The sequence below is a fragment of the Pongo pygmaeus genome, chromosome 10 (assembly GCF_028885625.2).
Source record: "Pongo pygmaeus isolate AG05252 chromosome 10, NHGRI_mPonPyg2-v2.0_pri, whole genome shotgun sequence".
NCBI classification, from domain to species: Eukaryota; Metazoa; Chordata; class Mammalia; order Primates; family Hominidae; genus Pongo; species Pongo pygmaeus.
The window spans coordinates 47,829,037-47,850,922 of record NC_072383.2 but is presented as its reverse complement, the minus strand read 5'-3'; the positions used below and the strand labels follow the sequence as shown (position 1 = coordinate 47,850,922).

Here is a 21,886-nt window from a genome sequence, read left to right as displayed (position 1 = left end):
GAGTGGGCTGGGGGAGAATTTAGGAGGGACCTGAACTGTGCTACATCTAGGAAGGCTTCCCAGAAGAGGCAGTGCCTGACTCAACCCTAAAGGACCAAGAGGAATTAGCTAAGCAGAGGCGACAAGGAGTGGCAGAAGCTTTGTATTCTAGACGGAGGAAGCAGCACATGCACAGCATGAAGGCATAAGAGAACAGGCCTACTTGACAGATGAAAAGATGGTTGTCACATTCACCAAGATAGACAATTCAAGAAAAGAAACAGGTTAGAGAGTGAGGAGTGAAGGGAAGAAAGGGAAGACTTCAGGCCGGGCACGGTGGCTCACATCTGTAATCCCGGCTGAGGCGGGTGGATCACCTGAGGTCAGGAGTTCGAGACCAGCTTAGCCAACATGGTGAAACCCCATCTGTACTAAAAATACAAAAAATTAGCCGGGCGTGGTGGCTCACGCCTGTAATCCCAGCTACTCGGGAGACTGAGGCAGGAGAATTCTTGAACCCAGGAGGCAGAGGCTGTGGTGAGCCGAGATTGCACCACTGCACTCCAGCCTGGGTGACAGAGCAAAACTCCATCTCAAAAAAAAAAAAGAAAAGAAAAAAAGGGAAGACTTCAACCTTAATCAAGGAGGAGTTTAAGATACCTCTAGCACTTCCAGGTAGAATTGGTAGAAAAGGAGAGATATCTGTCTAGAGATAAGTTCTATAACTCTGTCTATATAGATACACAGTATACATCTATCTATCTATTTGTTGATATTATAATCTATATGGTGGGTGAAATCGGGATGGATAACATCATATACAGAGAATATGTAAAGTAAGCAAAGCAGAGGACCTAAGACAAAAACCCTGAGGGACCCTACCATATAAGGGAGGGACAGAGGAGGAGAAACCTGTAAAAAAAAAAGAAAAAGAATAACTAAATTATGAAACTGAGTAGTGGCCAGATAAATGAGAAGAAATCTTTTTTTTTTTTTTTTTTGAGATGGACTCTTGCTCTTTCGCCAGGCTGGAGTGCAGCGGCATGATCGCAGCTCACTGCAACCTCCGCCTCCTGGGTTCAAGTGATTCTCCTGCCTCAGCCTCCCGAGTAGCTGGGACTACAGGCGCATGCCACCACGCCCACCTAATTTTTGTATTTGTAGTAGAGATGGGGTTTCAACATGTTGGCCAGGATTGTCTCGATCTCTTGGCCTTGTGATCCACCCGCCTCGGCCTCCCAAAGTACTGGGACTACAGGTGTGAGCCACTGCGCCCAGTGAAATCTTTTTTTCATTATTGTTTTTTTCTACAGCCTTCTTGCATCTCAAAATGGGGAGAAATCTAAGAAAAAGGGGTATCACAGAAAAGTTGGAAGCAATTTTTACCAGGGAGAGTGGTCAGTAATGTCAAATGCTATAGTGAGATAAAATAAAGCAGAAGCCTCCAGTACTTTTAGCAGTTGAGGTAAGTGGACGTGAATAGGTATTTAAAGAAGAGGACGGGCATGGTGGCTCACACCTGTGATCCCCACACTTTGGGAGGCTGAGGTGGGAGGATCACTTGAGCCTGGGAGTTTGAGCCTGGGCAACATAGTGAGAACCCTCTCTATAAAAATTTTAAAAATTTAGCTGGGCATGGTGGCATGGGCCTGTGGTCCCAGATACTTGGGAGGCAGAGGTGGCAGGATCGCTTGAGCCCAGGAGGTCAAGGCTGCAGTGAGCCGTGATCATGCCACTGCACTCTAGCATGGGCAATAGAGCAAGACCCTGTCTCAAAAATAAATAAGTAAATAAATAAATAAAATAGATAACAAAGAAGTAACAATGTAAAAAAATGCTTAGCCTCACTGATGATCAGATAAATGTAAATTAAAGTAATAATGAGATATAAATTGTAATCTAAACAGTTGGCAAATAATTTTGAATAATACATATATTCATCAGTGGGGGAATGGTAATTGCACATACAGTATAATATACTATATGGTTATTAAGACTTTGGCCAGGCGTGGTGGCTTACATCTGTAATCCCAGCACTTTGGGAGGCCAAGGCAGGTAGATCACCTGAGGTCAGGACCAGCCTGGCCAACATGGTGAAACCCCGTCTCTACTAATAACACAAAAATTAGCCGGCATGGTAGTGTGTTCCTGTAAGCCCAGCTACTTGAGAGGCTGAGGCAAGAGAACTGCTGGAAACTGGGAGGCAGAGGTTGCAGTGAACCGAGATCGTGCCACTACATTCTAGCCTGGGTGACAGTGAGACTCCGTCTCAAAAAGAAAAAAGATTGAAAATTTTATGTATGGGCATGAAAAGATATCAAAAGCACATTAAGTGATAAAATGCAAAGTGTAGAACAGTAAGTACAGTATGATTTTGTACAAAAAAATACATATAGTGTACAAAATAGAAAAAAAATGACAACATATATACCATATAAACTGTCAGGATTGGGTATCTAGGTTGGGAGAGGTGGGGAGTCAAGTAGGGAAAATGGCATGTATTACAGCATCTATTCATGTCAGGTACATATTTCTATATTGATTGAGAGTTTTCCTCCCAATAAGTTATTACTTTTGTAATTGAGAAAAATAATAAATTAAAGATAATGTTATGAACATTTTAAAGAGACAGTTGGGGCTGGGCGCAGTGGCTCATGCCTGTAATCCCAGCACTTTGGGAGGCCGAGGCAGGTAGATCACCTGAGGTTGGGAGTTCGAGACCAGCCTGACCAACATGGAGAAACCCTGTCTCTACTAAAAATACAAAATTAGCCAGGCCTGGTGGCGCATGCCTGTAGTCCCAGCTACTCGGGAGGCTGAGGCATGAGAATTGCTTGAACCAGAGAGGTGGAGGTTGCAGTGAGCCGAGATCGCGCCATTGCACTCCAGCCTGTGCAACAAGAGTTAAACTCCGTCTCAAAAAAAAAAATGCTAGGCATGCTGACATACACCTGTAGTCCTAGCTACTCAGGAGGCTGAGGTGGGAGGATCACTTGAGCCCAGGAAGTCGAACAGCTGCAGTGAGCTATGATTACACCACTGCATTTCAGCCTGGGTGACAAAGCGAGACCCCGTCTCTAAAAAAAATTAAAATGGGATCATGCTGTCTTATAATTTGCTTTCTTCATTCAGAAGTATCCTGTGAGCATCTTTTCATGTCAGTAAGTATACTTTGATCACATGATAGGTATCTGAGAAAAACAGTGTCCAGTTACCAAGGCAAAGTGCCACTTTGATTGTCAGGACTCCTGTGTGGTTACAGTAAGGGCAGGTGAAGTCAGAGACCTAGATGACTCATCCATTGTGTCGCACAAGACCTTACAGAGCCAAGAGTGCTGCTGGCAGTTAGGGTAGAACCAGCTTCTGGAGCTGTTTTGTAATTCCCTTTTTTCCAGCAAGAAAACTTTTTAAGCTTCTTATATCTCTGATCCATACATTCTTCCCCCAGTGGATCATTTTGTAAGCTAAAATTTAAACACTAGAATCAAGCAGTTGTTCTATAATTTTTTTTTCAAGCCTTGTTTCTACTTGATGAAGTGGCTCTCAAGAGTATATTCAGAAGAGTAATAGGGTGAGAGACTTAATTCCCAAAATAGCTGCTAATCCTGTTTAATTCCTAGGTTGTTTGTCCTTTCTTTCTTAGTTGAAAGACCGGTGAGTCACAGACTACAGGAGAGAAGGTATTGGAGTTTGCAGTTTGTTGGGAAGGTGGTGCTGTTCAATTTATTTAGGAGTACAGTCCTTTCAAAGTATGGGACATTTAATTTAATTTAATTTAATTTAATTTTTTTTTTTTTTTTTTTGAGACAGAGTCTCGCTCTGTCACCCGGGCTGGAGTGCAGTGGCGCGATTTGGGCTCACTGCAACCTCCGCCTCCCGGGTTCAAGCCATTTTTCTGCCTCAGCCTCCAGAGTAGCTGGGACTACAGGTGCGTGCTACCACGCCCAGCTATTTTTTGTATTTTTAGTAGAGACATGGTTTCACTGTATTGGCCGGGCTGGTTAGTAGAGACATGGTTTCACTGTATTGGCCGGGCTGGTCACGAACTCCTGACCTCAGGTGATCCACCCGCCTTGGCCTCCCAAAGTGCTGGGATTACAGGCATGAGCCACTGCGCCCAGCCGGGACATTTAATTTTCAACAAGCATGTTTCCTCTATTATGGAACAACAGTGACGATTTCCAGGTTGTTTTCAGTCTGTCTTATATGTATAAATTAATTCCATTTTTGGCCCTAGTGAAAGTGAACTCTCTTAGATATGTAAATGTGTGTCCTTTGATCATCTGAGTGATGAGTAGTGGTATTTGCATTTGAAGCCTGCATATTTTACAACCAGAGGATCTGTAAAACAGTGAATTTCTTGATAACTGAGAATTTTTTTTTTTTTGGTAAGGGGATGGAGTCTCACTTTGTCACCCAAGCTGGAGTGTAGTGGCATAGTCTTGGCTCACTGCAACCTCCACTTCTCAGGTTCAAGCGATTCTCCTGCCTCAGCCTCCAGAGTAGCTGGGACTACAGGCGTGCACCACTGCACCCAGTTAATTTTTGTATTTTTTTTAGAGACAGGGTTTCTCCATGTTGGTCTGGCTGGTCTCGAACTCCTGACCTCGTGATCCACCGGCCTTGGCCTCCCAAAGTGCTGGGATTACAGGCGTGAGCCACCGTGCCCAGCCCTGATAAGTGAGAATTTATACACAGATAAACTTGTAGAGAAGAGCAGGGAAAAAAAAGATTAAATTCTTATGAAAAATAAAATTTGACTGCTCATATGCATGTAAATTATGTCAGATATAACTAAATATTTATGCAAATACTTGGAAAGTCTGGTGACTTCTCCAGGGTTCTACAAATAGTTTCAATCCTTGCTGCCACTATCCGTAATTAATGGTATAGTTTCAGCTATCCTGCAACTATCCTGCATCTTTGTCTTATTTAAAAGAAAAGAAAAAAAAACAGCAGAATTTACCATGTTATTTTATGGCAGGTAATGATGAACTTTGCTGATGTGTAGTTACAGTGTTTCAAGCACTTGTATTTTGCTTTTTCTTTCTTGTTTTTTTCCCCATTAATCTTTGGGTAAAAATCTCGTCTCGCATGTAACTATCATTAGAGCTGGGCTTGCCTTTCTTCTCATTTTGTCCTTATAAGGCCATCCTGTTTTATCACTTCCTGCTTCAGCTCCTGACTTTTTCTCTCTTCCCCTCTCCCTCTCTCTCTCCCGGGTGGATGCTTTCTCCATGTGGCAAGGCTGTAACTGTTCACAGCTGTCTGAAACAGCAGTGGACCAGGAGCAGCTTGGAGTTTTAACTTTCATTTTACAAAGAACAACATGTTTGAATGTTTCAGCAGGCAAGTTATAACTGGCACCTACTTCTTGTTCTTCTAGAACACCGAAAATCTCTGCCAGCACTTTAGAAAGGGGACCCTGACTGTGTTAAAGAAGAAGTGGGAGAACCCAGGGCTGGGAGCAGAGTCTCACACAGACTCTCTACGGAACAGCAGCACTGAGATTAGGCACAGAGTGGACCATCCTCCTGCTGAAGTGACAAGCCACGCTGCTTCTGGAACCAAAGCTGACCAAGAAGAACAAATCCACCCCAGATCTAGACTCAGGTCACCTCCTGAAGCCCTCATTCAGGGTCGATATTCCCACATCAAGGACGGTGAGGATCTTAAAGACCACTCAACAAAAAGTAAAAAAATGGAAAATTGTCTAGGAGAATCCAGGCATGAAGTAGAAAAATCAGAAATCAGTGAAAACACAGAAGCTTCAGGCAAAATAGAGAAATATAATGTTCCGCTGAACAGGCTTAAGATGATGTTTGAGAAAGGTGAACCAACTCAAACTAAGGTAAGAATTGGGCGGGTTTGAAACTTGAGAAAGCCAATTCAAGCACTAAACAAAGCTGTTTTTCCAATCTAGCTATTTTGAGTAGAGGCGAATATGTGGTCAGTATGTCTTTTGATTCCAGTTAGATAAGTTAATAGTCTCAAATGCATTATTTACATAGATGCTAAGATTTGTGAGTCTCTGACACAATTTCATGTTAAATCAAGTTCACACTGGGATTCAAATTGGTATCTAGAAATGAAGAGAGTTTAATACCGATTGGATTATGTGTTTTTGTACACTTGCCCTTTTAAATTGTCTTCCTGTGTTCTTTATCATTTGTAGCTTTGGGGGTGGAATTAACTGCCAAATAGCTCTCTGCTTGGACACAGCTGCAGACTGAGTGTTAAGGCCGGAGTTCAACATTAAGACTGAGGCTTACTTGTCTCTGCTAGCTGAATCCCTTCTCTTCTTCTCAACTTCCTCATCTGTGCTTTCCAACAAATGTTTTCTATCAGCTAAAATCCTCTCACAGGCAAAATCAATGAAGATAGCCAGACTAGCTATAGCTTTCAGGAGTTTTGACTTGCAAATGCACAGGGTTGCGTTTTCCTACAACTGCTAATGAAATTTGATCCTTCATGTGGATTGCAGACCTCGTCCCCAGAGGGAATTACTTAACTAGAAAATGAGTTACATATGCTGGTGATTTATAACACAATCCAGAGGCCACAGAGCTGGTAAATTTTTCCAGTTTTCTCATACTTTCCTATATATCTGGCTTCGTACATGGAGATGGTTCGTTACAACAGTCGTTATAATGAAATAAACAGACCTGATGGGGAGCAAAGCCATCCCTTACTCTAGATTCCACCTAGATGGGAAAGCTGGATTTTTTTAAGCTAAATATTTGGCCCAAGTCCCTATGTTTGGAAAGTAATATAATAATATGGAGCATTCTTTCTGAGATAAAAAATAACTCATCCTGTAGTCTTCAGTTATATTAGGTGTGATATTGTCAATCCTTTCCCATAACTTGCAGTGCCAGTCGCTTTTCTGCTTAGAATTAGAAAAGTTCTTGAATGTTTGGGGGTCATGTTTGAAGTTGTGCGAGTTTTTCACGATGTGTAAAGCTACAACACTTCTCTGTGCATGAGCTTTAGCTCTACTTTAACAGTGAAACCAGTTGGCAAGAGATGTAACCACAAAGCAGTTTTATAACTTTTCTTAACTCTCTTCCCTCTTAAGTTTTTAGACCTTTAGTCCTGCCAACTCCTTTCCCCTTTATGGTTTTAATTTAAAAATTTTTTTTATTTAAATGGGAAGAAGAATTTTAAGTGGAAGGAAAAAATGTCAGAAATCCTAAATAGAGAGGAAGGGGCTTTGTTGTGACTCAAAGCACCATTGTAAGTCTCCTCCTCCCAGACCCTGCTAGGAACAGGACAGCTGATGTCATGCCAGTACACACAATGTAGATTCAGTGCAAAAGGCTGCTGCATGTTGAAACTGGCCAAAGGTAGGAAGTGACTGGGACTGTAGCAGACAAAAATGCTGATTATGTGTAAGGATATGGTGAGACACTTTTTCTCATAAATATCTAGTGAGATATGGGTCAGAACAAGCCTATCTCTCTAAGGCTGCTTGGAGAGGAGAAAAACTTTCCATATAAGATCCTACTAGGCCAGGCGTGGTGGCTCAAGCCTGTAATCCCAGCATTTTGGGAGGCAGAGGTTGGGGGATCACTTGTGGCCAGGAGTTCGAGACCAGCCTGGCCAACATGGTGAAACCCCGTCTCCACTAAAAATACAAAAATTAGCCAGGCATGGTGGCGTGTGCTGGTAGTCCTAGCTACTCGGGAGGCTGAGGCAGGAGAATCACTTGAACCTGAGAGGTGGAGGATGCAGTGAGCCGAGATCATGCCACTGCACTCCAGCCTGGGCAACAGAGTGAGACTCTGTCTCAAAAAATATATAAAAATAAAAATAAAGATATAAAAATAAAAATAAAGATCCTACTAGATGGCTGATAGCACTGGGCAACCAGATTGATTGCTAAAGGTATAGGAAGATGGAAGAGGCTGGGCACAGTGGCTTACATCTGTAATCCCAGAGTTTAGGGAGGCCCAAGGCAGGAGGATTGCTTGTGCCCAGGAGTTTGAGACCAGCCTGGGCAACATAGCCAGACCTCGTCTCTACTAAAAATTTAAAAATTAAGTGTGGTAGTATGCATTGATAGTCTCAGCTACTTAGGAGGCTGAGGCAGAAGATTGCTTGAGCATGAGAGTTTGAGGTTGCAGTGAGCCATGATCACCACTGCACTCCAGCCTGGGCAACACAGTAAGATCCCTGTCCCTTAAAAACAAGAAGATGGAAGAGACATAAGATTCACCTGGGCTTCTAGGTTTCAGTGCTTTTTGTATGTGCCATTTTTAATTTCCTGATTTGTCACTTAATGGACTGCTTAGGGAGTGGAACACAGCCACCCTTGGTTTTATTGCTGTTTCTAAATAAGCATCATTGTCCATACTGAAAACAGTCTAGATTATTTTTATTTATTTATTTATTTTTGAGACAGAATCTCTCTCTGTTACTCAGGCTGGAGTGTATTGGCGTGATCTCGGCTCACTGCAACCTCCACCTCCCAGGTTCAAGTAATTCTCCTGCCTCAGCCTCCCAAATAGCTGGGATTATAGGCGCCCGCCACCACGCCCAGCTAATTTTTGTATGTTTAGTAGAGACGGAGTTTCATCATATTGGTCAGGCTGGTCTTGAACTCCTGACCTCAGGTGATCTGCCTGCCTCAGCCTCCCAAAGAGCTGGGATTACAGGCATAAGCCACCACGCCCAGTCTCAGTCCAGATTATTTTTAACAATTCTGTCAGGTATTCTATATTCTGAGCTCAACCTACCTGTATAGTCTCGTAGCCAGTCTTATACTCAAACCTTGGAATACTCATCCCCCAATTGCTACTTTTTGAATCTTTTATTCTTAATATTTCATGTTTTAATTTCAGTGTGTTTATACTTTTTGAAACAAGACCAGAACATAGTAGACTTTATAGAGAAGACCAGTTTTACCTAGATTCCAAAGGAAGAATTAAACTACTGTTATTGTTTGAAATGCGTTTTTTTGTTGTTTTTTTTTATGGAGATATGGTCTTAACTCTGTTGCCCAGGCTGGAGTAGTACAGTGGTACAGTTATGGCTCACTGCAGCCTTGACCCCCCTGCCTCAGCCTCCCAAATAGCTGGGGCCACAGGTGTGTACCACCGCTCTCAGCTAATTTTTAAAATTTTTTATGGAGATGGGGTTTTGCTGTGTTGCCCAGACTGTTCTTAAACTCCTGGGCTCAAGTGATCCTCCTGCCTTGGCCTCCCAAGCTGGTGAAATTACAGGCATGAGCCACCACACCCAGCCTGAAATTCTTAAAGGATGAGAGTGTCAATGACAGAGCGCCTTGGCATCATTGTGCCTAACCTGGGAGACAGGGAAGAAGCGCGCCATGGGAAGTGTTTACACTTGGGGACAACTGTGCTAAGTATTGTGGAGCCCATAGCCTTGAGGTAGACGGCTACTTTGCCTTTTTTCTTGAACTGTCTTGCAGAATGTGGATTTGGGGTAAGTGGTCTTGAAGCACTCATTTAGTCACCCTCAAATTAAGATTTTTACTTCATCTTTCTTGGGCCTGTACCTCCAAGATGACAAAGAAAAGAAGAAACAATGGTCACGCCAAAGAGGGCCGCAACCAGGTGTACGCTATTCACTGCAGCCAATTTGCTGCATAAACTGTGCCCACTGTGTGCCCAATGACAAGGCTTATTAAGAAATTCATCATAGGCCGGGCGCGGTGGCTCACGCCTGTAATCCCAGCACTTTGGGGGGCTGAGGCGGGTGGATCACGAGGTCAGGAGATTGAGACCATCCTGGCTAACATGGTGAAACCCCGTCTCTACTAAAAATACTAAAAAATCAGCCGGGCATGGTGGCAGGCGCCTGTAGTCCCAGCTACTCGGGAGGCTGAGGCAGGAGAATGGCGTGAACCCGGGAGGCGGAGCTTGCAGTGAGCCGAGATCGCGCCACTGCACTCCAGCCTGGGCAACAGAGTGAGAATCCGTCTCAAAAAAAAAAAAAAGAAAGAAATTCATCACTTGAAATGTAGAGGCTGCAGCAGTCAGCGATATTTCTGAAGTGAGCGTCCTGGATGCCTGTGTACTTCCCAGGCTGGATGTGAAGCTACATTACTGTGTGAGTTGTGCCATTCACAGCACGGTAGTCAGGAATTAAGGTCATGAAGCCCGCAAGGATCGAACACTTCCACCCCAATGTAGACCTGCGGGTGCTGCCCCATGACCGCCAGGAATCAAGGTCGTGAAGCCCGCAAGGACCGAATACCTCCACCCCACTGTAGACCTGCGGTGCTGCCCCATGACTGCCACCGAAGCCCGTATAAGGAGCAGAGTTCTTAAGGACTGAAGAAAAACTAGCCTCTGGAGAAGAATAAAATTGCAATTGTACTTAAAAAAAAAAAAAAAAAAAGATTTTACTTCATAGGCCAGGCTTGAAGTTCTGAACACTTTGAAGTCTCCAGTTATGAGGGATCCAGTCTAAGCCTCTGGCTTTTGCTACTTAGCAATAGGTGTTCTATGATGGGCTGATTTGGAAGGAGGGAGTCAGCCACTCTTGAGCCACTGCAGTGAAGTCACTTGATCTCAGTCTGGAGAGAAACACTTTAATAGCTAAACATTCTAGCTTTGATTTTTCTGAAGGGAATACACCTGTTTTCAATTCTGGGGTTTTTGGGGCGCTTGCTTGACTGTATATGAATTTGTGATCCAAGGAAAAAATAAGAGAAAGAACAATGTTGGCTTTTTAAGTCAGGATAGTTTTGTGTTTGCTACTAGATAAGGCAAAAATAAAAACTTATTTTTATAAATTCGAGAAGAAAAGTAAGGATGTTTTTATACCCTAGTGGTCAATAATTTAGTTCATAGTATTTATTTAATAAAAGGAAGGTGGCATTGGTGGTATAGTGGTAAGCATAGCTGCCTTCCAAATAATGAAAATTGATTAAAGCCTATTTCTCACTTATTCTCTACCTTTGATGAATAGATAGGTTATTTAGGTCAGGTGGTTTAGCTGAATATGATGGTTTTATTTATTTATTTATTTATTTTTGAAACAGAGTCTCATTCTATCGCCCAGGATGGGGTGCAGTGGCACAATCTTGGCTTACTGCAACCTCTGTCTCCTAGGTTCAAGCAATTCTCCTGCCTTAGCCCCCGAGTAGCTGGGATTACAGGTGTCCGCTGCCATTCCCAGCTAACTTTTTTTGTATTTTTAGTAGAGATGGGGTTTCACTATGTTGGATAGGCTGGTCTTGAACTCCTGACCTCAGGTGATCTGCCCACCTCAGCCTCCCAAAGCGCTACTGCGCCCAGCCTGAATATGATGGTTCTACTTCCTATGAGTGAATGAGTGGTATATGGATTAATGTAACCTATCATCAAAAGAAATGCCACAGTGGGCCGGGAGCAGTGGCTCACGCCTATAATTCCAGCACTTTGGGAGGCCGAGGCGGGTGGATCACCTGAGGTCGAGAGTTCGAGACCAGCCTGACCAACATGGAGAAATCCCATCTCTACTAAAAATACAAAAATTAGCTGGAGATGGTGGTGCATGTCTGTAATCCCAGCTGCTCGAGAGGCTGAGGCAGAAGAATCACTTGAACTCAGGAGGCAGAGTTTGCAGTGAGCTGAGATGACACCATTGCATCCCAGCCTGGGCAACAAGAGCGAAACTTCTCTCGAAAAGAAAAGAAAAGAAATGCCACGGTGACACTTAGCGAATGTGGTTTAGCATTCCTAATTCCTTATATGTATTAATCTGGATTTTAGGTGGCCAAGATAACCATTCAGGACATCCTTTTATGAAAAAGATAACTGACCAACTAGTTATGACCCATGTTTAGTTATTGTCATGTTGCCTTTTTTTTTTTTGAGACAGCCTCGCTCTGTCGCCCAGGCTGGAGTGCAGTGGCACCATCTCAGCTCACTGCAGCCTCCCAGGTTCAAGCAATTCTCTGCCTCAGCCTCCTGAGTAGCTGGGATTACAAGTGTGCACCACGAAGTCCATCTAATTTTTGTATTTTTAGTAGAGACGGGGTTTTGCCATGTTGGCCAGGCTGGTGTCGAACTCCCGGCCTCAAGTGATCCACCTCGGCCTTCCAAAGTGCTGGGATTTTATATTATAAAAATAAAGCAGGCTGGGCACGGTGGCTCAGGCCTGTAATCCCAGCACTTTGGGAGGCCAAGGCAGGCAGATCATGAAGTCAGGAGATCAAGACCATCCTGGATAACAGGGTGAAACCCCGTCTCTACTAAAAATACAAAAAAAAAAAATTAGCCGGACGTGGTGGCGGGCGCTTGTAGTCCCGGCTACTCAGAAGGCTGAGGCAGGAGAATGGCGTGAACCTGGGAGGCAGAGCTTGCAGTGAGCCGAGATTGTGCCACTGCACTCCAGCCTGGGCAACAGAGAAAGACTCTGCCTCAAAAAAATAAAATAAAAATAAAGCAATATATTCAGGTAAAATAGACCTATATAAAATAACAAAGGAAGTTTCCTTTGACCCATCACCGTTTTCTCTTGTTTGTGACCTCTCCCCGTAGACTCCCAGCCCTTCAGCTTCCCTCTGAATTTCAGTTCTTCTTAGCACCAGGATCATGATATGTATAGATAGCATCAAAATGCCAACAAAAACTTCACTTGTTCCAACATCTTTGTGGTTTTTCTTCTTGTAAGTTCCTGGAAGTGACACTTGGTATTTTGTTTAGTTTTGCATAACACTCATACATAAGAGCATATATGAGCTGATGTAGTAGAATGAGTCTTTAGAGAGTAAGGCAACCAAGCTAAAGTGTGATGATCTCTGTTCATCAGGTACTTATTCATAGCCAATCTGTAATCTGCATCAAAGAAATAATTTATATAGGCCTTCTTGATGAATGGGTAGGTGTCCATAGGGAATCCCCAGATTGTTACAGAAATTATTCATAACATCTTATCTTCCTTAGTTAATAATTGTATGTGTTCCTTTATCTACTTAATGTTAAGATAAAAATTTTTCTTCTGCTTTCTGAATGTCTTAAGTTATTTAGAATTATATCCCAAGAAGAATACAGTTCTGAGGATGTTCATAATTTTATTAATTGCATAGTTTTGTTTGTTTGTTTGTTTGTTGTTTGTTTGCTTTGTCGCCCAGGCTGGAGTGCAGTGGCACAATCCCAGCTCACTGCAACCTCCACCTCCCGGGTTCAAGCGATTCTCCTGCCTCAGCCTCCTGAGTGGCTGAGATTACAGGCGCATGCCACCACACCAGCTAATTTTTGTATTTTTAGTAGAGACAGGGTTTCACCATGTGGGTCAGGCTGGTCTTGAACTCCTGACCTTGTGAACCCTCCGCCTTGGCCTCCCAAAATGCTGGGATTATAGGTGTGAGCCTCTGCGCCCAGCCAAATTGCATGGTTTTAAGTTAAAATTTTAAAGTAAATTTGGGGAGGAAAGGTATTTGAATAACTATTAACATCAATGTGGAGTCTATACAGTCATCTCAACGTAGGGGAGTATATCTTTAATTTGCCTGGCAGTGAATCTTGACTTTTACCTTGACCTAACATTTAATCTTCAATAGATACATTGCTAGTGCTTTAAATGTGGATAATTGGTTTTGCATATTATTGTTAATTGTACACAAGAATTGTCTTTGTTTTTCTATCAATGCATTCTTTCTCACATATCTTGATAAAACTAACTTTTTGCTGATTTAGCATATTCACCTATAGTTTATAGCTTCTCTTGTCATTTCAAAAATGTAAATAAGGCTGTCCTCAGCATTATTTTGACTGACATCTATCTGTAGTGGTACACTTCTTGTAAAGACTACATATCAGCATAAATTTTTTATTTACTCTTAATAACTCTTTGTGTATGTGTGGTAAGATAATAATTGATCCAGGGTAAAGATGCAGTCAAAGAATTCCAATATTTTTAACTGTTCCTTGCCCTAAATGACTGTCCTTGATGTGCCAGCTAGAGACCACTCATCTCTTCTTCTCTGCTTACTTTCATGTCCACTAACTATGTACTGGTTTTTAACCAGTTTCATTATAGTAAAACATATCAACAAGCAATGTCAGGGGACTGGAATATTCTTTAAGCAATGTTGGCTATATTAGACTTCAAGGGGACTAGAAAGACTTCATCTCCCCCCAGTACAAATATTACTACCTTTGTCTTCCTGCTAGTGGACTCATTCCTAAATTAGACAACACAGGTGTGTATCCAGATGAATATATTTACGAGTCATTTCCTCTAGCCTTCTAACTCATTCTAACTCATCAGTGAGTTACAATGAGTGAGAAATTGCTATCAAAATTGTTGACATATAGATCCTAGAACCTTAAGAGAGTTTAAGAAGTTATTTAATCCAGCTCACTGCCCTCAGTCAGTTAGAACCTTACAATCCCAATTTTACAGATGCGATTAGATGAGGTCAGAGAAGTTAATTGATATGCCCCATGGCATGTGGCTAATTAATATCAGAACAGGATTGAAATTCGGTAGTACCCCTTCTACCATATAGCACTATCTTCATGGATATTATAATAACTATTTATTGGATAGAAACAATGGGCCCTACATATCTTTGAAATCTAAGGAAACTGGGAAAAATTGAAAACATAAAAACAGCTATGTTCTCAAAGACTTTAACTCTGTCTTCCCACATTTTATGCTTAACTAATTGAAAAGCATCAGGACAGTGAACAGAAGAAATACATTGGAATGCAAGAGATATGAATGAAAGCACTCGAGTTAGAAGCTTGTGAGTTTGGGGCCTGGCGTGGTGGCTCACACTTGTAATCCCAGCACTTTGGGAGGCCAAGGCACAAGGCACACTTGTAATCCCAGCACTTGAGGTCAGGAGTTCGAGACCAGCCTGGCCAACATGGCAAAACCCCATCTCTATTAAAAATACAAAAATTAGCCTGGCGTGGTGACATGCACCTGAAATCCCAGCTACTCGGAAGCCTGAGACAAGAGAATTGCTTGAACCTGGGAGGCAGAGGTTGCAGTGAGCTGAGATCATACCACTGCACTCCATCCTGGGCAGTGGTATGACAGAGTGAGACTTTGTCTCAAAAAAAATAAAAAATTAAATTTAAAAGATATAATTCATTAAACATTGTTCTTACATCAAAAGGTATGATTTATTGTTTATTCTTGTATATTTTCAGCTTGTCCTCAAGATTGTAACACCACTAGTACAATATAAGGACACATTCCCCAAAGCATTAGCATTTGGTTTTACCATTTTTGTCTACTTAAATTAATAGATATGACTTGTTATCCTTTCTTTTTTTTTTTCTTTTCCTAATTTTAAGACTAACACAAAGTATTTGTAGAATGCTTGGGAATACAAAAAATGTAGAGAAATCCTACCACCTGGAGATAAATCTCTTTTTATGTGTATTATTTTACTTACATTAACTCTCTAAGAGAGTCCCTGAAGAAAGAAATTTTTCTCTCAATACTTTAATAAATCAAGGCTAGGTTTTATCTATACCCCGATTTCCATGCATAGTTCAGCAAAGTTCCATTTTTCCCTAAAAGCCAACCTTCCTCTGCCCTTGACTTTGGTGAGATGACAGGGTCCAAAGGAAGCTGAAGTTGAAAGGTTGAAGGAAGTGGCTAAGTGAGGTAGGGGACGCTCAGTAAATTAAAGTGTTGAGAATCAGCTTTTAAAGATAATTTTTTCTGAAGATAGGTGTAGAAAAGACAGGAAATCCTGCTTTGTTACTTATTTAGAACCTAACTTACTTTATTTCTGTTTTTAAAAATACAGAAAAAAATTCTACAGACTACTGTCTAAAAGCCCCAAACTTTTATCCTCTTACTAGTACATCTTGGTGCGTTTGATTTATGGATTCACAGAGAATATTTAAGGGATGTTCATACTAACAAGAGTTATTGTCAGCTGACAGGAAGGAGGACTTCAGGGTGGGGTGAGGCCAGGCCTCAGGAAATTCCAGAAAGTCTTAAAAGTATCTTGTCTATTCTCTTTCCTTGACATTAGAATGATTAAGGCTCCCTCAAGTGTCTGAGTAAAAGCTAAAATGTGATAAAAGTCTGTTACAGAAGAGTATTTTGGTATCAGAATTCGTGTGTGTGTGTGTGTGTGTTTTGTGTTCCTTTACTTCCTTGAGAAATATTGGAGGAAACCCCTCCTTCTTCCTGTACCTCAGATTACCGCTTGGAAAATGTGAATCATAAAACTCATCTTAAATGGATTTGAGATCGTTTTTGTTTGTTTGTTTGCTTTTGAGACAGGGCCTTGTTATATCGTCCAGGCTGGAGTGCCGTGGCACAATCATAGGTTACTACAGCCTTGACTTCCTGGACTCAACCAATCATCCCACTTCAGCCTCTGGAGTAGCTGGGACTGCAGGCATCACCACTATGCCTGGCTAATTTTTTTTTTTTTTTAAAAGCAGAGACGGGGTCTCACCATGTTTCCCAGGCTGGTCTCAAACTCCTGGCCTCAAGCAGCCCTCCTGCCTCTGCCTCCCAAAGTGCTGGGATTACAGGCGTGAGCTACCATGCCCAGCCTTGTTATTCTTTTTTTTTTTTTTTTTTTTTTTGGTGGAGGTGCGGAGTTTCACTCTTGTTGCCCAGGCTGGAGTGCAATGGCGTGATCTCGGCTCGCTGCAACCTCTGCCTCCCAGATTCAAGCAATTCTCCTGCCTCAGCCTCCCAAGTAGCTGGGATTACAGGTGTCCACCACCACGCCTGGCTAATTTTTTTGTATTTTTAGTAGAGATGGGGTTTCACCGGGTTGGCCAGGTTGGTCTTGAACTCCTGACCTCAGGTAATCCACCTGCCTTGGCCTCCCAAAGTGCTGGGATTACAGGCATGAGCCACCATGCCCAGCCAAGCCTTGTTATTCTTAATGTTCGAGTGGTTTAGAGGTGAAATATATTGAAAGTAATGCTGTGCTTCACTGAACCTGCAATATCATGAAAACCCATCTTACCTCACAGCTGTATTTCTCCTCAGAGCCACAGTCTGTATGAGGGATTTTTCAGAGACAGTTCTCTTCCTATTTTTCTCTGAGACCAAATGGCTTTGTTCATGTACTTTTTTAGTACTTGAAAGAAATTAATGCAGAGTTTTGATACCCCCATGGAGCAAAAGACTTCAAAAAAAAGGTAACGGGGCCTTATTTTATTTAACCCAGCAGTTTAAATTAAAAGCTAACAAAGATGAGAAATTTTATGCATTTAAAACCAAAGAAAGCCTCTGCCCTGGCAAGGTGTGTGCTCTGGTTCTAAATGATTATGCTCCCAATAAGAGCAGTGCAGGGACTTCACACAAGACAGAGAAGGATGTATAGCTCCAACTAGACAGAAAACAGCTCTCTGCAGGTTGTAACATGTAACACATATTCTTGGAATTGTGCTTGAACTTTGACAGAAAGCAAATATCTGTATTAAGAATGCAGAACCCGTTTCCTTTTGGTTGTTCTTTTCTTTTTTTTCTTTTTTTTTTTTTTTTGGAAATGGGGTCTTGCTCTGTTGCCTAGGCTGGAGTGCAGTGATCTTGGCCCACTGCAACCTCCACCTCCCCGGTTCAAGCGATTCTCCTGCCTCAGCCTCCCCAGTAGCTAGGATTACAGGCACGTGCCACCATGCTCAGCTAATTTTTGTATTTTTAGTAGAGATGGGGTTTCGCCATGTGGGCGAGGCTGGTCTCAAACTCCTGACCTCAAGTGATCCGCCTGCCTCGGCCTCCCAAAGTGCCAGGATTACAGGTGTGAGCCACTGCGCCCGGCCCCTTTTGTTTTTTCAAAAGAAGTTTATCAGTAGGCTTTCTCCCATTTTGAGTTTTGAAAATTCTAATTTTTGTAGTGGTTATCTTCCAGTGCAGCAGCATTTGGAATAAATATGTGGAATTTTCTTTATTTTAATGATCAGCAAATAAGAAGTATGTTGAAAACAAAATTAAAAAGGTGGGCCAGGCGCGCTGGCTCACGCCTGTCATCCCAGCACTTTGGGAGGCCAAGGCAGGCAGATCATTTGAGGTCAGGAGTTTCAGACCAGCTTGACCAACATGGTGAAACCCCGTCTCTACCAAAAACTCCAATAATTAGGTGTGGTGGCAGACGCCTGTAATCCCAGCTACTCGGGAGGCTGAGACAGGAGAATTGTGTGAGCTTAGGAGGTGGGGGTTGCAGTGAGCTGAGATCACACCACTGTATTCCAGCCTGGGTGACAGAGTAAGACTCTGTCTCAAAATAAATAAAAATTTAAAATGTGGATTGAGGATATCCTGCCAGACATATCTTTTCCTCTTGACCAAGATCTTCATTATCTTTTCGTTTCTTTTTTTTTTTTTTGAGATGGAGTCTCACTCTGTCACCTAGCCTGGAGAGCAGTGGCACAATTTCTGCTCACTGCAACCTCCATCTCCCAAGTTCAAGTGATTCTCAACCTCAGCCTCCTGAGTAGCTGAGATTACAGGTGCGCACCACCACCCCAGCTAATTTTTGTATATTTAGTAGAGACAGGGTTTCACAATGTTGGCCAGGCTGGCCTTGAACTCTTGACCTCAAGAGATCCACCCACCTTGGCCTCCCAAAGTGCTGGGATTACAGGTGTGAGCCACCGCGCCCAGCCACTTCATTTTCAGATAGCGGCTGCTCCTAGAGCAAGAGTATGTTGAGCTGTGTGAGTCATATGGATGTCTAATAATTCATGAAAGTATGCCTGACCTGTGTGTGATATAGCACGGATAGTGTTGTTCCAGCTTGTGTTAGTTTTTATTAAAAATAGACCCAATCAGGCCAGATGCAGTGGCCCACACCTGTAATCCCAGCACCTTGGGAGGCCGAGGCAAGATCCCTTGAGCCCAGGAGTTTGAGACCAGCCTGGGCAACATGGTGAGACCCTGTCTCTACTTTAAAAAAAAAAAAAAAGAAAGAAAGAAAAAATAGACTTAAATCAACAATGTAAATTGCAAAGCTGACTGGATATAAATTATTATTATTACTTTTTGAGCAGGGTCTTACTCATCACCCAGGCTGGAATGCAGTGGTGTGGTCACGGCTCACTGTATTCTTTTTTGTAGAGATGGAGTCTTCCTGTGTTACCCAGGCTAGTTTTGAACTCCTAGACTCAAAGGATCCTCCTGGCTCAGCCTCCCAAAGTGTTGGGATTACAGGCATGAACCACCACACCCAGCAAGGAGACAAATTATACACACACACACACACATATATGTAATATGTATATAATATATTTTTATTTTTATTATTTCTTTTGAGATAGGATCACACTCTATTGCCCAAGCTGGAGTGCAGTGGCATGATCTTTGCTCACTGCAACATCCGCCTCCCAGGCTCAAGCAACTTTCCTGCTGCAGCCTTCTGAGTAGCTGGGACTACAGGTGCGTGCCATAATGCCCAGCTAACTTTTGGTTTTTTTTGAGACGGAGTCTTGCTTTGTCACCCAGGCTGGAGTGCAGTGGCCTGATCTTGGCTCACTGCAATCTCTGCCTCCTGGGTTCAAGCGATTCTCCTGCTTCAGCCTCCTAAGTAGCTGGGATTACAGGTTCGGGCCACCACGCCTGGCTAATTTTTTTGTATTTTTAGTAGAGACAGGGTTTCACCATGTTGGTCAGGCTGGTCTCGAACTCCTGACCTCGTGATCCTTCTGCCTCAGCCTCCCAAAGTGCTGGGATTACAGGCGTGAGCCACCATGCCCAGCCTAACTTTTGTATCTTTTTTGTAGAGATGAGGTTTTGCCGTGTTGCCCAAGCTGGTCTCAAACTCCTGGGGTCAAGTGATCCACCTGTCTCAGCCTCCCAAAGTGCTAGGATTACAAGCTTGAGCCACTGTGCCTGGCCTTGGGAGATATATTAAATGTATATTGAATTTGAAAGAAACTATTCTTATTGGTGTGGTATAAACAGACCAATCGTTGGCTCTGATTTCTGATGTGGTATGTTTTCTGTCTCCAAGGAGAGGGTATAAAAAATATGTAAAAGTGATTGATAGTTCACTTTCGTTTTTTTTTTTTTGAGACAGGGTCTCACTCTGTTGCTCAGGCTGGAGTGCAGTGAAGCGATCTCTGCTCCCTGCAACCTCTGCCCCCCTGGTTCAAGCAATCCTCCCACCTCAGCCTCCCAAGTAGCTGGGACCATAGGTGCATGTCACCACACCTGGCTAATTTTTTGTATTTTTAGTAGAGACAGGGTCTCACCATGTTGCCCAGGCTGGTCTCAAATTCCTGAGCTCAAGCAATCTGCCCGCCTTGGTCTCCCAAAATGCTGGGTTTACAGGTGTGAGCCACCATGCCCAGCCTCACTTTCTCAAACTTTACAGTAATGTTGCTTAGTCCATTGAACTTAAAGATTTAGTAACTATTTACTAATGTTAAACTCAAAAGGGTGCTAAGTGTTTTATTCTTATCTCTTGTCGTACTGGATTTCAGATATCTTTTTTGACCTCAAGTTGTCTGGAAATAAACTGAGATTTGAATGATAGGATCTGATGTAAGGCTCTCATTATAAGCTGAATAAACATGACATACTCCCTGTGTACTATGTCTGGGAATATTCTTTGACACTACAGTCTTAAAAATTATAATTTGTAACTTTCATTAAAGATCTACCCTAGATATGAGAGAGATAAATGTAGTAATTTAATGGAATCACAAAACACTTTATTAAAAAAATCTTTGTTGGCCAGGCGCAGTGGCTCAAGCTTGTAATCACAGCAATTTGGGAGGCCGAGGTGGGCGGATCACCTGAGGTCAGGAGTTCGAGACCAGCCTGGCCAACATGGTGAAACTCTGTCTCTACTAAAAATATAAAAATTAGCCGAGCGTGGTGGCAGGCGCCTGTAATTCCAGCTACTCTGGAGGCTGAGGCAGGAGAATCACTTGAACCTGGGAGACGGAGGCTGCAGTAAGCCAAGATCACATCACTATACTCCAGCCTGGGTGACGGAGTGAGACTCTGTCTCAAAAAAAAAAAAAAAATCTGTTTCATCCACTTTTCTGTAAGTCCTGGAAATATATGGACAAAAAGGCATGGTCTCTGCCCTCAGTGAGCTTACAGTGCAGTGGAGGGACAGTCACCCAACAGTTTGACCAGGTACCTTGAGAACAGAGGAAAGATTACCTAAATTTATGTTGGCAAGGTACGCAGACTTCATAGTGCTTACACTGAGTCTTTGAAGGAACAGGCATTTGTAAGGCAATAGAAGGACAAAGGAGGCTGGCTCGGTAAGGACCAGATCTAGAACAGGACTTCTGTGACTTACTAAGCACTTTGGGTTTAATTTCAGGAGTGAGTAGGAATTCTGAAAGAATTTTGAAAAGGAGGGTAAAATAGATTTGTATTTTTGGATAATTACTTTGTATTATTGGGGATAATGGCAGCATCATAGAGACTGGATTGGAAGATAATGAAGAACCAGTTAAAGAGGTATAATGCAGTAGTCCAAGGGAAAGATGATGAAGACATGAACTAAGGCAGCAATAGCAGAAATAACATGAGATGGAGGAAGGAAACAGCAGATTCTGCATCAGCACTTGGCAGTTTGGAAGGACATGTCATTGTCATCTGGTATGTGAGGATTCCCCTCCAATAAGTGTTACGAAGCTTGCTGGTTAGAAAGCCATCTTTAGCAGAGAATATTACCTATATAGGGTTACTTATTTTTCCCTGGGCACCTGTGAATATGTAGTGCTTGATATTTGTAACTTTAAAAAAAATTCTATGGAATATAAAATATAAAATCAAATCTGGATTTTATTTATAAAGAAGGTTTGCAAGTTGAACCTTGCATCAAGATTTCCCATTGTTTCTGCAAAACTTATCGTTGGGTTTCGTTTTCCAGATTCTCCGGGCCCAAAGCCGAAGTGCAAGTGGAAGGAAGAACTCTGAAAACAGCTATTCTCTAGATGACCTGGAAATAGGCCCAGGTAAGCAGAGAGTTCCATGTGTATGAGGTCCTTTAGGA

The 21,886-nt window shown here is 42.5% G+C and overlaps 1 protein-coding gene across 4 annotated transcripts in view; it reads left to right on the top strand.

The window, feature by feature from the left end:
- The window catches only part of LIMA1 (LIM domain and actin binding 1), a 111,117-nt gene that overhangs the window by 59,121 nt on the left and 30,110 nt on the right, over nucleotides 1–21,886 (top strand). For all 4 annotated transcript variants that reach the window (XM_063646925.1, XM_054445583.2, XM_063646927.1 and 1 more), the window contains 2 exons: nucleotides 5,366–5,830; nucleotides 21,764–21,848. In XM_063646925.1, coding sequence (XP_063502995.1) covers nucleotides 5,366–5,830; nucleotides 21,764–21,848 — 550 coding nt within the window. The remainder of the gene's footprint in view (nucleotides 1–5,365; nucleotides 5,831–21,763; nucleotides 21,849–21,886) is intronic.